This window comes from Myripristis murdjan, chromosome 19, assembly GCF_902150065.1.
Source record: "Myripristis murdjan chromosome 19, fMyrMur1.1, whole genome shotgun sequence".
Taxonomy (NCBI): Eukaryota; Metazoa; Chordata; class Actinopteri; order Holocentriformes; family Holocentridae; genus Myripristis; species Myripristis murdjan.
In genome coordinates this window covers 8,199,717-8,216,880 of record NC_043998.1, presented here as the reverse complement: position 1 = coordinate 8,216,880, position 17,164 = coordinate 8,199,717, and the positions used below count along the sequence as shown (strand labels likewise).

General features: G+C 43.6%; 1 protein-coding gene across 3 annotated transcripts in view; it reads right to left on the bottom strand.

The window, feature by feature from the left end:
* dnmbp (dynamin binding protein) overlaps positions 1-17,164 on the bottom strand; it is a 61,974-nt gene that overhangs the window by 11,863 nt on the left and 32,947 nt on the right. Inside the window, exon 1 of one of the 3 annotated variants that reach the window (XM_030077535.1) lies at positions 9,580-11,549. The exons of the other annotated variants lie outside the window; for them this stretch is intronic. Coding sequence (XP_029933395.1) covers positions 9,580-11,356 — 1,777 coding nt within the window. The 5' untranslated portion in view covers positions 11,357-11,549. Of the gene's footprint in view, positions 1-9,579; positions 11,550-17,164 lie in introns of those variants that run through there. 3 annotated transcript variants of the gene reach the window in all.

Here is a 17,164-nt window from a genome sequence, read left to right as displayed (position 1 = left end):
TTTGGAAAAGAGGGGGCATGTCTGATCCCCCTGCCACCTGCCCTTTGCCCTCCCTCCTCCCTTACCTCATCCACCCCACCCACCCTCCCACCCCTGTCCTTTCACGTGACTCGGCTAAGACTAGACTAAGAAGAGCTTTTCTCATCGCATGCACCATATCTCTGGCAGTGTCTGTCACTTTTGCTCTACCAGTATTTAACTCACAACACTGCTGAAGCCAGAGTATTTCCCCAAAGATGAGAAAATAGCTCATTAAGCGCTTGCTGAAGTCACACAGCAGGACATTACAGACAGAGACTAAAAACAGTGAGACTCCACGTTTAATTGCAGTAAACCTGCTCATTACCATGGTTGATCTTCTGCACACACACATCACATGCCCCACTTCACAAGTTTAAATACGCAGCCATTTCCCACATAACTTGTGAAACAACATAACCAGGATTTGACCCACTTCTAGGGAATTCCACTTTCCTTTGTTCTATGCATTATAATCAGGATGCTACATGCATGTAGGGCTTGGACATTCACACATGGCCACCCACACGCATAGGACTGAAACACAAGTGAAGCACAACAATTCACACTCAAGCATTCTAATGCATTCATTTGAAATCTAAAGTGAAACTGCAGTTTATTGGCCAGTGACGGAGCATTGGCTCAACAGCCATTCATGGAAAAGCAACAACAACAACGATTTTTAGATTTTTATGAAATTTACTACATGACCTGGCTAATTTAAAAGTGAACTGTCCTCATCCATACATTCACACACAAAATCAGGTGTGATATGAAAACACAGCTGAGAGGACATCACTACGGTAACAGAAGCAGGTGCAACAGGATCTGTGGCAATCAGTGTGTGGCACCAACTCTTCCACAAGCCAGCAGGAAACACCCTTAAAATAATGACTCACCTCTTACTCAGGTGAGTGATACAGGCTTTACACTGCTTATCATTCGGTGTGAGTGACAGCCTGCTGCTGATGATGACGTTTATGTGTTTATAATCAGGGGTGGGGCTCAGATCGATGAACTCAGGGAGACACACAGAGAAATGCCAGATTTCGGTACAATATAAATAAAGATTATCGTTATTTTTTATCATTGTTAGTATCACTGTTATTATTATAAATTTGCTTTACATTTTGAGTTGATTCAAATGAGAGGTAAAACAGTCTGATATGTCATTTCATAATCAGCTATTGTTTCATTATTGCACACCTGTTGACTGTCAATCATAAATAAATCAATAAATTCATATTCTACAGTACAATCGTCAATGAAGCCGTATGATCATTACTAATGATACAAAGAACAAGCTTCATCACTACCCACAACATGCTCAATCAGACAATTTCATAATGCTTCCAAGGCCAGAGTCACAGTGGCAATGTCGCTGTCCTGCTTCTTACAAGCCAAATAATATTCATAGTTTTACAAAAAAGAGGTTTGAAAGCTTGTGTACAACAGTATGTAGGGGGTGGGCCTTGTATAATTTTGGATACACTCTGTGCTACGACCTGTGGTAAGCATGGGTGTGTGTATTCCAGCACACACAGAGAGCATGTGTAGAGTGGAAGTAATTGCTTGTGGCATGGTCTGGCCTTTATGAGGACCAAACATCCCAACAAGGGATGGCAGGGGTTGTGACTCGGCAGGGGGCTGGGGCGGTCTGTACACAACGCTGGCAGTGTGAGGGTTAATAAATGAGTTACATTCAAAAGCTGACCCGGTTCCAAATCGCAGTGAGGTTGGAAATTAAAGCTGAGAGTCTGCAATGTCAACAGGTCTTTGTGAGGGGAGATGGGAATGTCTGCCTCTGATTCTGCGCACCACCACAGTCTGAGCTCACACCAATGATGAATATTCATCCTCAAATTCTGACTAATAATAAAGGCTTATGAAGATTTACCAGTCGTGGATTATTTTTTCTATTGACAAAACTTAATTCCCCCTTTCTTTCCTGAGTTTTGGGCTATGTGACGCACTCTGGTCATGGCTCAAAGCACACTACGAGGTGGGGAAACCATTGTACTTCAAATAGGGTTTCTTCACAGTAGGCACGATGAGGAAATGACAGAGGACAAGCATCATCTCACTACATTGTAACAAAAAAAGGCACAAAAGGCAAAAGACAGTGATCTCATTGAGACTTTCTGGCCAAGTAAAGGAATTCTGGAGGTTTTACAGTAATCCAACGATTTAAAACAAGGTATGAGACATCAGATGGAACAGAACATCACAAACTACAACTTAAAACATTCAGAACATCAGTGCCCACAGGCTGACTAAAAATTACTGGGCTTATAACTGGAATATTGGTGGATTGAAGCCCTGGACTGACTGGGAAAGTGAAAAAGTCGTGGCCTCCCTTTCATCAACAACTGCTGTTCAAAATGTTCCAGAATGTGCTTTGATGTATAATAAATATACAACAATATACAATCTCTGTTGTTTGATGCACAAAATCATACCACAGAGATTTTGACAAAAACCAAAAATAAAGTATAATAGCTGCTATGATATTCCAACAACTTCTTTGGTATTATCCAACATACTATTCCTTCCACAGATGAAAAGTGATTCTAAAATATGCCACCAAAATTACGCCACAATGTGTGCAGCCCATAGTGGATAAACTTTCTTCCAGCAAATGCTCAAATAGCTGCCAGAGTGCACTTGAAAATTTGAGCCATAAAAAACACAAAACATATCCAATGAGAAATTTCTAACATAAACCTCTCTAATTCACTGTCATTCCTCCAAGTCACTGTGTTTTCTTTGCCTAGTCTGCAGAGAAAAAGAGAAAAAAAAAGGTGGGAGAAAGAGGAAAAATTCTGAAGGACTACTTGGCTTCACCCACCTGCTACTTGCAACTTTCTTCAAACCACTTCAAAAACAAGCACACACCCCCCCTCCTGACATGCAGTGGTTCAAATAAGACCAGTCATTCTGAGACAGTCCATTGTCAAAGTTAGGTCCAGCTCCTGAGGCTTGTGGAGGACAGTGTGTGTCCCGCTGCACAAAACTCCATTCCAGAGCTCCAATTACCATGAGAAAGGATGGGAACCCACCATGATTACACACACACAGACACACAGACATCAGAGAGGACAACCACCACGGCAGACACCAAAACCTGGAGCTGGACTCTGTTTTTTGGTTACAATGAACAGGTGTGGGAGCACTCTGCTGCATCCTAATATGTTTTTAGCTGTTGTGAGCTCTTGCATGAAACGCGAGGATAGCACATCTGAGGAATCAGCTAAATTCCAGCTGAGCGTGCTGCACAAAAAAAGTTTCTTTTCTGGATTTGTCACTACAATATTTTTCCCACGGTGCTGAGCCATACGGTTGAGCGTCACTATAGGCTGAATGCATAATGTCTAATGTGTCACTTGCTCATGGCTTTGTTGTCTTCAAATTCCAAACAAAGACTTGTGAAACAGGAGTTGACTTCATACTGTCTGCTGTTACATAAGTCATTTTTTTCTTCTTCTTTATCATCCTATTTATCTGATCAAAGCACAAGCGCTGCATTTTTAAGTTACACTATGAGACCACATGTGGCTACTGTAAACTTAAGTGAGAAGCATCACTATCAAATGAAGGTCCAGTCTGATCCAGGCAACTCTACTCTCTGCTGAATCTGCTCCATGTTTCTGAATTCACACCTGACGAGGCTCCGCCCCAGACAGGCTGAATTCTATCAAAATCATGATGCTTAGGATTTAACCACCATCTCTGTCTTGACTCCTGCCATGCTCTTGTACCTGCTACCTGGCCATATTTAAAGTTTTGTTGTTATTTTTTCATCATCTTAATTAAAAATGATTCCTGTCGACTCAAACATGCATTTCTTCATTTAGTTACATCTGATGATTTAATACAAAAATGCAGCAATCAAGTAATGCTTCACTGACTTGTGCCTGGGGAGCATAGTGCATTATTAGCCGTGCAAAGTCAAAAGTTTGCACGCCAATGGAGAGCTCTAAGGTCAGACACAATCAGCCCTGTGTGTGTTCTGCTCCAAAGTTCACACAAGAATGCCCAGTTGCCAAGGCAACACAAATAGCGGGGGCCCTTCACATATCAAGCCAAGTTTTCGAGTAAAGGGAGAGGCTTCGCTGAAAAATAAGTACATGGGAATATACACATGGACCTGTGTGTGTGTGTGTGTGTGTGTGTGTGTGTGTGTGTGTGTGTGTGCGCGCTCGAGAATGAGTTGATACAAGCCCCATGGCACTGGCTGGCAACGTGTCATCACCAGCAACAGATCATATTTGCCTGACAACTTGCAAGCTGCAGCTTGCAATACATATGGAAAAATTAGTGACACTGGTAACTAGGGTAAGAAAACATTAGTGATATGAAAACACAGACAGTTTTAATATGTGCAAGACTATTGGGAAATTGGGGCACATATAAAGTTTGCACACTAGTTTGTGCAAACTTCTCTGCACTTAACTACTTACAGGTATGACTTCACAAAATAAACTCCTGCCCAAACAAAGGAACATTTGAATTATATACTCATTACTATGGATTGCTGAAGTTTATGGAAGTATTTTTTTCAATCATCCTAAACACTATAACCAGATCTAGTATGGTACAAGATGAGCATTTCCAGAGGGGTTTTCATTAAGCTAGACTGTGTGCTTTTGGTGCAATTTGTCCCTTAAACTGCTGAATCACTGAAAAGATCACTTTTAAATACTGTGGAAGGGGAGCCTCGCCAGTGAGATGCACTCTTGTTTATCTCCAAGGGTCAAAGGTTATAAGGTCACATTCCAGCTCCTGGTAGAATCTCACAGTAAACTCTCTGTGCTGTTGTTGGATATTCCTGGTAATCAGAGCCCTGTACCCACACCACAAGGCAATCCTTGCAAAAGCAGTCAAATCTATTCATTTAATGATGCACTGACAGCTGTAGGATTTAGAATTGTATTATCTCCGCTCTTAACACTGTGTTTTGTGTACACTGTTCAGCACTAAGGGATATAGCTTTGGTTGTGGGATGAAGCTAAAAATCTCATTTACAAGTTGAATGCCTAAAATGCAATAAGGTTAAGGGCTGGCATGCCAAATTAAACCAAGATCATGAAGACCAGGCTGCTAATGAAGCGTCTCCATCTTCCTAGGAATGTCCCATTTCTTCTCATTTCTAAGATAAGGAGTGTTCGATTAATTCAAGAGACCATCAGCTTTGCATATGTGCAGAGGACTTTACGAAGGCCCAAAACCATCAGTGAAAGGTCCTATTCAGTGAAGGCCATACTGTCTTCAAGTTGCTGCAGAGAACAAAGGCTCTGTTAGGTCTCACAGCAGCTTCAGTGGTGAATAATGGTGCAGCAACCTCATAAATTCACTTAAACGTAGTCATGGATTCAAAGAAGGGGTGTAATAGTACAAAGTTAAATGTGTAGGGAGAATTTTCAATGATGTTTTCTCAATTTTCACATGGTAATGGCACCATCTTGTATCAACTTTCAGGGTTGCTGCCTTGAATGTGAAATCCTATGCCAGGCTGTTCCTTCAGTGCAGCTTCAGTGCAGTGAGAATCACCTTGAGAATTTGACTTGGCAACATCAGATATTTTTCTAACTGTAGTGCAGCACAAGTTAGGGCAAAGGTCTGCCTCAGGGCAATGTGTTTTTTTTTTTCCCTTCCTATTACTAAATCAAAGTTAACAGAACTACATTGAACTGGATTGTGCTCTCTGCACACAAATATGGCAGGGTGATAAACTGATCACTTCATGACAATAAATTGCCACATTAAATTTATTATTGCCAGGCACGGCAGAAACAGCTGTTAATATACACACCCTTCACAAAAGCATGGTTAAACTGTAACCCTCTGATTTACTGAGCAAATACCACGCGATTTAAAAGGTGTTGTGTGTCTGATATCTTTTCCTGCACAGTCAGATCGCTCATATCAAATCTCTACGTCAGCAATCTTGCTTCATGCATCTTGAGTTCCTGGGAAAAACGAGATTCTTCTCTGACTTGTAAGGGATGTTTTCTCACATATAATATGAACGGTTAACAAAAGTAATTCAGTGTGTTTATTGTCAGTGTAAGGTTCTGTCCCTGTCTTAGGGTTACTGTATAATCAAAATGAAAAACAGTTCAAATGGTCCATATAAGCAAACGTAACTATCCAAATAAGAACTACTTTCAAACCACAGCAGATACAGAAAGAGATAGCCTACTGGGGATTAAAAAATAGTCTCACAGCAAAAACTGAAACTGGGAATTCTAGAAAAATGCGACTTTGACACAGCTGCTATTCATGTGTCTCATTACGGGCAAGTTAGTCCTGATGGGACTGGGAAAATCAACAAGGTCAAAGATCTTGGTCTGTCTTTTCCCACGCCTCTAGTTATCTGACAGAGCAGAGATAACATCAATCTTGTTATTTACAAAGGTGCAGGCATCATTTTTCAGTGTTTTAGGGTGGACTGACGAGTGCAGTGATGTGTTGTAATTTTAAATTAAATTAAAAACACTTTCATTAATCATTTCTGAGGGAAACTCCATATTAAGCACCTTTAAACTCCACAGCACATTAACAAGTCGACAGCAAGCCTTGATTCTGCGCTCAGGATTAACTAAAATATCAAACTACATGCCTTAGAATTACAGTAGAGTTGGCTTCCAAAATCTGAGATGTGCAGACTTATCAAATATTTTTCGCACCATTAAAAAAGCCACAAAAATGAACATTTGGGAGATATTCTGAATATATTGTGCTATTATTTTGCCCAGCTCTGGTTTCTTTTTAAATGGTAAATGGACTGCATTTAGGCCTACATGGCGCTTTTCTAGTCTACCAACCATTCAAAGCACTACAGTGTTTGCCTCACATTGACTCAGCTCAGTGTCTTGCTAAAGGACACTTTGGCACACTCTCTGGAGGCAGGCATATAACCAGGAACCCTCCGATTGCCAGAACACTCTACGGTGCCTCCTGAGCCATGCTGCCTTATAGTAAAGAGGGCTTGGGATAAACCAATAAACAAAGCATACAGGTGCAGTTAAGCATGCATTAGTGATGCCTAGGATGCCTTGTACAGATGTCAACATTTCTGTCAGGGAGTTTCTGACCTACATTTTGCCCACTAGCAACAGGCTGAACCCCCTGTAGAGCACTGCTGCCACATCTTGTTCAAAGATTTTCAGTCTTAACCCCTAGCTCCCTCACCCTGCCTACTTCCATGCTGCCCACCAATAGCAGTGACGGCTCAAGGATTACAGAGGACAACATGGTACACTTTACTGGACCACAGGCTGTATGATAACACATACCCACACATGGCCGTTGAAGCATACAGCCAAGGACATGAATGCTACAGAAGAAATAAAACCTAAGTGCAACCAAAACCATTCTTTCTTCTAATTTATTTCATTCGTTTTTCCTTCTATTTAGTTGTGTCTTTTACATCGTTTTAATGTCGTTTTTAAAAATCTTATAGAAAGCACTTGGAATATCCTTGTGTTTGAGAGGTGCTATAAAAATAAACATGCATTGCCATAAACAGCGATGCATCCGCACACATTTTCACCACACTGCAGATTTTCACCAGTTCACATGATTCAAACATTAGATTTGTGAGGTTGAACATGAACTGGCTGCTGATCTATTCCGAAAAAAGGAAAAAAAAATTTAAAAAGGTACAAACACACACACACACACACACACACACACACACACACACACACACACTGAATATATAATACACAGTGGAACTATAATTAGAACTGTGATAGTTTCTGCCAGCCGAAACACTGGTTATTAGACGCTATTTATTAGGCTCTATAGATCTTTCAGGCACAGAGAGAGCTCTAATGCTGGATTACAGGAGAACAATAGCCCTTGTTGTACATGCTTTAGGCCTCCCTAAAAAGCTTTTACAATCACCTCAATGTCACCCAGTCAGAGCAAAAACCCAATAAGCTGTGCCACAGAGTGCTCTAATGTTTTTAGCCCTGCAATCAAATGCTTCACTCCGAGCAAAACCCTGACCAGGCCGAAACAGTTTAACAAGATTAACAGATGACAAGACAACGCAGAAATAAGTGTGCATGTGTCTGTTTTGAAAAATGGCGTCATCCCTCTAATAAGCCTCCCTACACACACACACACACACACACACACACACACACACACACACCCTATCAGTCTAGTCTTACAGTGAAGGAGTCAGCACAGTGCTGGTCACTGCCTGGCACCAGACAGACCCCCACCGTCCACTCACCATACTGACGCTAGGGATTAATACTTGGTTTCCCAAAATGTGTGTGTGGAGGGGCCATTGCGGACAGTGTGTGTGTGTGTGTGTGTGTGTGTGTGTGTGTAAGTGGGGAGGGGGTGTAATTGGGGGAGGGGTCGTGGGGCACCACCTGCTTCTTCTCAGACACAATGACCTCAGCCGGAGGAGTGCTCTGTCACTTACTGCTCCTCGTGAAGCACACACACACAAACACACACCTACTTCATGGCACTGTTTTGGATGCATTTCCTAGTTACAGACTATGGCTGTTTATCAGAACACAATATGAACTCCAATATGAACCCCATCCATAGCCATTTCCATGATTATCACTGGGATAGTTTTGGACAACTGCCCAATAATAACAGGTGATGACATGACTAACTACATTTTAGGGTTTAGCAGAACAGTTTCGCTTTGCCTTCTCTCTTTATTTTTAAGACAGGTCTCACGGTCCAAACTGTCCAAACTTCTATTAAAATAACAACCCAAGTATGGAACAGGTAACCTGCATATGAAGTGATTCTAAAATATGTATGCTGAAATGTATGCATACATATATATACTGGTACTTGAAATTACATAAGTCATCATGAATGTCACTACTTTGCAGTGAGCTCACGGTTTTCAACTGTACCCCTTTTTGAAGAGCCAGGCCAAGACAGTGTATTATTGACCTTTCGGTCATGTGAGCAAGAACTGAAAAGACTAGTTCTGGTTTAAGCACCAGCTTTGCAGAGCGTGGAAGAAAACAGAAAAAGGACAGAGAGCAAGAATGACAGAGACAACAAAAACCATAAAACCTGTTCAGCAGGTTTCTTCACCTGCAAATACCTTACAGTGCACCTTCCTGAGAGAATAGCTGATACTGACTCACACAAACACACACATACACGCAGGGTCTGTCTGACACACACATTCCTACAGGGAGTGGGGGGAGTGCCTGACCACTCAGCACTTTGAGGCTTCCAGCATTGATTGGAAGCATCCAGGGTATTTCTGGAGGTCATTCATAACAGAGATGGAGACAGCAAAGATTTCTCCATACCTTTTTATCCAGTGAGCTTAGGGAGGATGAGTACATTAAATCTATGACCTTAAGTGCATCATCTTATGTTTTGCAAGACTTCCTTAGTAAAGTGGACTTGTACCTCAGCATTTAAAATGTGGTTTCATCTTATCGAGGGTGGACTGTGGACTTTAGTGAACCCTGCAGTGAGCACAGTACCTTGGCACCATGCCTTGGCAATTGAGAATATACAGTGGTTGCTCCCACATGACAACATCCTGATGTTTACCTTGGTTTTGTTTCCTGCTGGTGGCAAACTGTGACCTTCGCAGGGAGCTTGGGGCTGTCTTCCTGTAGAAACTGTTACGATCTAGTGAACCAACATAAACTGGCTTGCGGCCCCGTCTTGGACCTGCACTCCCGGAACTCGACTCATATCCCCTTTCCTGGTCTTCACTGCGGGTGTATATTACAGGATCCTCAAAAGAATGCATTTCCCTGAGTGCCAGTTTCTGGTTCTGTTCCTCTACCCATTCCTCGCAGTGTGTTTTGCGAGTTTTGGTGGGGTATTCGTCTATGGATATTGAGCGCAAATCCTGATATCTGTCTCGGGGTTTGCGGTAGAAATGTTCCTCTTCTTTAAATTCATAGTTGTCAGCCTTGCGATTGTAGCGGCCATCATTCTCAAGGTTGTAGTGGTCTAAGGCCCTCCTCTCATACTGCTCCTTTGCTTTGCAGTCATTCCTCCTGCTCTGGTTGTAAGGCTCATCTTTCTCATCATCATAGGAATCCCTATATCTGTAATAACGGTCCTTTTCCTTATAGCTGTAGTGTTCATCCTGTCCAAAGTCAGGCTCTCTTCCTTTATACCTGCACACTTCCTCACTCTTGTGATCATAGGCATCCCTGTCCTCTCTGCGGTCATATCGATCCTCCGCACGCCGGTCATAATGATGGTCCTTAGGTTTTTCATCATAGTAGTAGTCCTCCTCTCTGCGCTGGTAGTGGTCCTTTTCTCTGTAGTGATATCTCTCTTTACGATCATAATAATCTCTGTCATTGCGGTCATAGTAGTAGTCTCTGTCTCTCTGTTCATAATAATCCTCACGGTGGGCATAGCGGTCTGCATGATCATAGTCATCCTCGTACCGGCTATTGTAATTGTCATGTTCTCTCACATCCTCTTTACCATGTTTCCTGTTGTCATAATACTGCTCTTTGTGTTCATAGCGCTCCTTGTATTTCCTGTCATAATGTTCCCTGTGGTTGTATTCATCCTTCTGATCATATTGTTCCAAATCTCTGTGACTCTTGTGACTATAACGGTCAGAATTATGGTCCTTCTCTCTAGTCCAATAGTCTATTCTGTTTCTGTCCACCTCTGATTTATCGTACCTTTCTTGAGATCTGAGGTCACTGTTGTCCTTTTCTTGTGGCACTCTCCTGTACTCTTGGGAGCTGTAGTCCTCTGGTCCTTGATAGAAACAATGTTTGCCTTTCCATTCAGATCTCCTCAGCTCCAGGTAACCATCCTCTGAACCAGGGCGGAAATAGACGTCCCGACTTTGAGGCCTGTTGTCTTTGAATGCTCTCTTGTCTCGGTCCTCATACTCCCAGCTGGGATTATGGCAGGCACTGTCCTGTCTAACCTGGGCATGGTTCTCCCATTGTACAGGCCATGGAGCTGGCACATGCACTGGAGGCGGCACTGGCACAGCTACAGCCACCATTGGTCCACCTTGAAGAGGCATCAAGCCACCATGGACTGGAACTGAGCAGCAAGGAACTGGAATTGCATCACCTGGACCTGCCACCATCACCGGTGCCTGTGGTTGGCCAGCAACTACTGCGTACCCGGGATATGCAACCTGTTGCTGCTGCTGAAGCTGGAGTTGGTGTACTTGTTGTAGCTGTTGCAGACGAACCATCCTCTCTCTCTCCCTCGCCCAGCCAGCATCTCCCAGCTCCTCCACACTCTTCCCTCTTTTTACCGGCGGTCCAGTTCTATTGTTCCAATCCACAGGACCAAACATGACTGGGTTGCCCAAAACCACTTGGCTCTTCATGGTCCAGTGTCTAAATCATCTTTCTCAGAGCTGATAATGTGTCTTGTTCAGTGCAGCTTATTCCTTCTCTCTAAAATCGTGCATTCCATTGCAAAGTGTCGTGGGACACTCCACCTGTCAGGCATATTCTCTGTAACTCTCCCACTTGTTTTCTCTCTTCTCCTCTCACTACTGCCTGAACAGGACTGCCTAGCCCAAGCACCTCCCAGCCCTCTGTGTAACCAAATCATATACTCCCCACAGCCAGCCCAGCAAATCGTGGAAGGAGGGAGGGGGGGCAGCAGGGTTATTAAAGGAGGGGCCTCCTTGGGTTAATGATTCAGTAGAGTCACATGAGTGGAGGATTAGCCAGACAGCCCCTCCCAGTGTTTCAATTGGCTAGTACCTCTGTTTGCAGGAAAACAGGCTGCATGGAGATTTGCTTTGACAGAGGAAGGAGAGTTGCTTCACAATCTGCCTTTGAGGTGCGGCAGACTTGGCACCAAGTGGTTTCCACTTTCATGCAACAATTTTCCAACCTTTTTGTATCCTGTTTTGCTCTCCCTTTGTCCTCTCCAGAGGGCACCACTGCTCTGTCTGACTATTCATTAATGCTGGCTATAGTGACTGATATAATTCAGCAACTCATTCCTGTTTATGGTATAACACCAGTTCTAATTTCCAAAATATTTTTTTCTTCATTGATCATTGGCCAAGAGGGCATTGTTATTTGTGGGTTAACTTCACCTGAGCATGAAACTAAACTACAGTAAGCCTGGCACTTTGACTTTGCCCTACATTTCAGGGTGGAGCAACGCATTTACACATGAAGACATACACGTGATTTCTTGGAAAACAGATTTCTTCATTTGGAGAAACTATCACAGAAAATGTTAATGTGAAAATAAATGAGGAAAAGAAACATGCAAATGATCCATGAGCCAATATGCCAATAGAAATAGAATGAAAAGGAAAAGAGTTTTGGGAACACACAGCCTGATTAGACCAGAGCATACACAGACCTGCAAAAGTAGCTGCTGGTGTGTACAATGACCTATTGTTGAGGACCGTCCCCACTCTCAGAAGAGACACGATCTTTTAGTGTGAGAAAAAACTAGCCTATTCATAAAGCCAAGAGTATAATATATCCCTCCCCCCTCACTCTCCATGAAAGAAGCAAGTACTAAAGGGACAAGTTTAAAAGGACCAAAGTGTACACACACACACTCACACACACACACACACACACACACACACACACACACACACACACACACACACATACACACACACAGACACACACACACACACACACACACACACAGTGCCTGGTATCAGTTTACTTTCAGTTCAGTCAATTCAAAATGTAATTAAAGACTGTGGTTTGTTCAATTTTGACAGAACATTCCTTCACACTGATTTTGTAACAGTGTTCTGAATGAATCCCAAAGGTTTTTCCAAAATTTGAATCTTGAAGAAAATCCTTGCTTAATTGACTGGATTTTTTTTTTTTTTTTTTTTTTTTTTTTTTTTTTAAATAAAACATCTTATTATGTGCATACGTTGTTGTTGTTGTTGTTGTTGTTGTTGTAGCAATGTCTTAGCAACCACCCACAACATCATAGCAACAGCCCACAGGCATCATAGCATAGTGGCCACTCAAAAGACCATAACTATGGCAACGGGGGCAAGCACATTTAAAGTTTGTTAAGAAACTTTTGCCAATTCTAGTTGTTGTTATTATTATTCTTGTTGTTGTTGTTTTTAACAGAGAGAATTCACATAAAACAAAATAATTTAACTCTGAATTTGCTGTGAATTATGACAATCAAATCTCCATTAAAGAAGCAACGTAAAATAAAGTTAAATTCATTTTCTATTTCATTGAGGTACGCTGAGATATTTGATTTTCTTCCCAACATAAGGTCCTGTTTCTCAGGCAGGTTATAGAGGGAAAAAAACTTTGTGATATGTCTGTGAAATACTGCAAAACACACATAGCTTTGATTTACTCCAAACCCTGCAAGTCCAAGTCTGTATGAAAAAATGTGTAATAATTTTGGTAAATAAAATTATTCAGTATGGCAATAAAGTATTCATTTATGCAGAATTTCTCATCAAAGTAAGGTGTGGCATTATTTTGTGTAGGGATGTATTAGTTGATGATGACGACAACAGAATTTAAAGCTGATTCAGCAATACTGACTGCGTTTACTTGAGCTGGTGTACTTTATTTTTACTTAGCCTTGCTAGTTGGGTGAAAAAAAATATTTAAAATAAAAAGATACAACTCCATTTCTGGTAGCCTTTAAAACCTTTAAAATTCACTCACTCCCTATATTTATACACTATATTATAATTACACTATTAGTATACAGTACAGTTATTTGGTCGTTTCTTTTAAATTTCAAAGAAACTTCTTGCTCATTCTCATATGTTCACCAGGAAACTGCAGATAGAACAAAGCATTTGTAATCATGGCTATCAATCAACTTTGTATTACTTTCTTAAAAATGTGTTAAAGAAATTACCAGCTATCTATTACCTGCTTCCTAGGAGATAGTGGAACATAATATAACATAACACTAAATATTGTGGTAAAGGTTGATGTAATTTGGGGATAAATTCAAAGAAATATCTAATGCATCTTTCTGGCTAATTATCCCCTATTTACGATGAACTCTGTGGCCCACTAAAATGAAGTGTTAGTACATTTCAATAAAACCTCTCAAATACCAGTAGGATACTTCACAGTGGAACTTTATATATATATATTTATTTTTTTTAAATTGGATGAAAGGGAAAGGGTTTGGGAGAATGGTGGTGGTGGAGGGGGATGGGGTGGGAGTTGAAGAAGGTGTGTGTGTGTGTGTGTGAGAGAGAGAGAGAGAGAGAGAGAGAGAGAGAGAGAGAGAGAGAGAGAGAGAGAGAGAGAGAGAGAGAGAGAGAGAGGCTCAGTCATCCTGCTGCCGGGTGGAGATGCAGAACAGTCGTCTCCACAGGCTCGGTTTCTTGGTCTTTTTCTTGGCTGGAGGGTCGGCCTCTCTTTTTTCCTCTTTCTTGGTGGAGGCTCCAAAGACTCTCTTCCACAGGCCCGGCTTCTTGGACTTTTTAGCCTGGGCGCTGTCTCTCTCCAGCTGGGCGATCTTCTCTTTCATGATGGTCTCTTTCTCCGTCCACTCTCTTTCTTTTTCCTCCAGTGCCTGCTGTGTGTTGTTGTTGGCCTGAAGGAGGGAGAGCTTCTCCTCATGTTCCTGCCCAAGTTGCATCTCCAGATTGTGCTCTAAGTTATTCAGAGTAGCTGTCGTCTGGACCTCTCCATCAACTTCTTTCTTGTTGGCCAGGACCTCCTCCTGCACAGTCCTGGCTTGTTCTTCCTTGTTGTGGAGAGTTTCCTGTGCCTTGAACCTATCTGCCTGCTGCTTTGCACCGCTGATGACTGTCTGCAGCTGACACTGGAGGTGGAGCTGTGCAGGGTCTTCCAGGGTTGGTGCAGCCTTTCCAAGCTGTGTAGGGGGCACAGCCTTGACATCCAGGGGTTTCGCAGCTTGCTGCTGTCCATCATTCTGCACCTTCTGCAGAATTTGGACAGGAACCTGGGGCTGCCTGGGTTTGGCTCCAGTCTCCACCTCAACCTTAATGCATGGGGGTTTGACCAAAGCATTGGGGATTTCACCTTTCACCTCAAAATCCAGCTGGGGTACTTCACTGCATTTCTGGGGTGATTCAGTTTGGTGAATCTCCTGCTTTTTGTCCTGCTTCTCAGACTCCGTTGTGGACGGAGCAGCTGGCCTCTGCTGTGGGGGGTGGTTCATCTCCATGCTGGATTGAATGGTTTCAGGCTGGGCTCCAAGACTTGGCCAGTCCTCGGGCTCAAGGCTTGAGGCTTGGCTAATACTTGGGACCTGCCCACAGGCATTGGGGATTTCACCCTCAGTTTCTGTCACCTGAGAAGGCAGCTGGGGTTCTTCGCTGCATTTGACAGCAGGTTTCTGCCTCCTTCTTCTTTTCTTCTTAGGCTTCTTCTCAGTTTGACAAGTCTCCTGGATTGTGTCTTCCTGGAGCTCCTCAAACTCCTTCCCCAGCGTTTTCTTTCCGGTGGACGGGGTAGCTGGCCTCTGCTGTGGGAGGTGGTTCATCTCCATGCTGGATTGAATGGTTTCAGGCTGGGCTCCAAGACTTGGCCAGTCCTCGGGCTCAAGGCTTGAGGCTTGACTAATACTTGGGACCTGCCCACAGGCATTGGGGATTTCACCCTCAGTTTCTGTCACCTGAGAAGGCAGCTGGGGTTCTTCGCTGCATTTGACAGCAGGTTTCTGCCTGCTTCTTCTTTTCTTCTTAGGCTTCTTCTCAGTTTGACAAGTCTCCTGGATTGTGTCTTCCTGGAGCTCCTCAAACTCCTTCCCCAGCGTTTTCTTTCCGGTGGACGGGGCAGCTGGCCTCTGCCATGGGGGGTGGCTCATCTCCATGCTGGATTGAATGGTTTCAGGCTGGGCTCCAAGACTTGGCCAGTCCTCAGGGTTGAGGCTTGAGGCCTGACTAATACTTGGGACCTGCCCCCAGGCATTGGGGATTTCACCCTCAGTTTCTGTCTCCTCAAACTCCTTCCCCAGCGTTTTCTTTCCGGTGGACGGGGCAGCTGGCCTCTGCCGTGGGGGGTGGCTCATCTCCATGCTGGATTGAATGGTTTCAGGCTGGGCTCCAAGACTTGGCCAGTCCTCAGGGTTGAGGCTTGAGGCCTGACTAATACTTGGGACCTGCCCCCAGGCATTGGGGATTTCACCCTCAGTTTCTGTCACCTGAGAAGGCAGCTGGGGTTCTTCGCTGCATTTGACAGCAGGTTCCTGCCTGCTTCTTTTCTTCTCAGGCTTCTTCTCAGTTTGATAAGTCTCCTGGATTGTGTTATCCTGGAGCTCCTCAAACTCCTTTGACAGCACTTTCTTTCCAGTGGACGGGGCAGCTGGCCTAATACTTGGGACCTGCCCCCAGGTTTTGGGGATTTCACCCTCACTTTCTGTCACCTGAGAAGGCAGCTGGGGTTCTTCGCTGCATTTGACAGCAGAAAACTCCTTCCACACCACTTTCTTTCTGCGAGATTGTTTGTTTCTTGATTTGGCTCCAAGCTTGGGCCAATCCTCTGGCTCAAGGCTTGGGCCATGAGCAACAAGCTCAATGCTTGATTGCTCGGTCTTTTGAAGCCCCCCTTCTGGGAGTTCAGGTTTGGCTCCCAGCTTTGACCAGGCCTTAGGCAGCTGGCCGGGGGCTTCGTCTGTGGTCGGGCCACTACTGCAGGATGTTTTAGGGTCATCCTGCTGTGGGGCCTCGGGTGGGGCTGGGTCCCCAGAGGGGGGGACACCAGCAGGTTTTGCGTCCTGCATTGTGTCTTGCAGGACTGACCAGGCTTTCTTCCAACGAGAGCTCTGATTGCTACACATCGCTGTTGTGGAAGAACGGGCGCTGGCTGGGCGATGTGTGCTGTCTTATATAGACTCATCTGATGATGTCACTCTAGGGCTGCACAATTAATTGAATTTTAATCGTGATCACGATTTTGGCTGCCACGATTAAATGAGCCTGATCGTCGGCGATATTTACATTTAAAATGCGAGCTCTGCTGCATATCTAATCAAGCACTTTCTCAGCCAGTAGTCAGCCGAACACATGGCTAAGGCTTCATTAAGCTCCCTAAATAACAAGCGAGCGCACCCTGCAGCGGCAGTCTCAAGTTACTTGGTGGACTGATGAGAGCGAGTCATGTCGGGAGAAGAAGGTAGCGCATGTAGTGAAATGTAGTGACCTGCCTTCGCTCGTCTCTCAAGCCAGAAAATG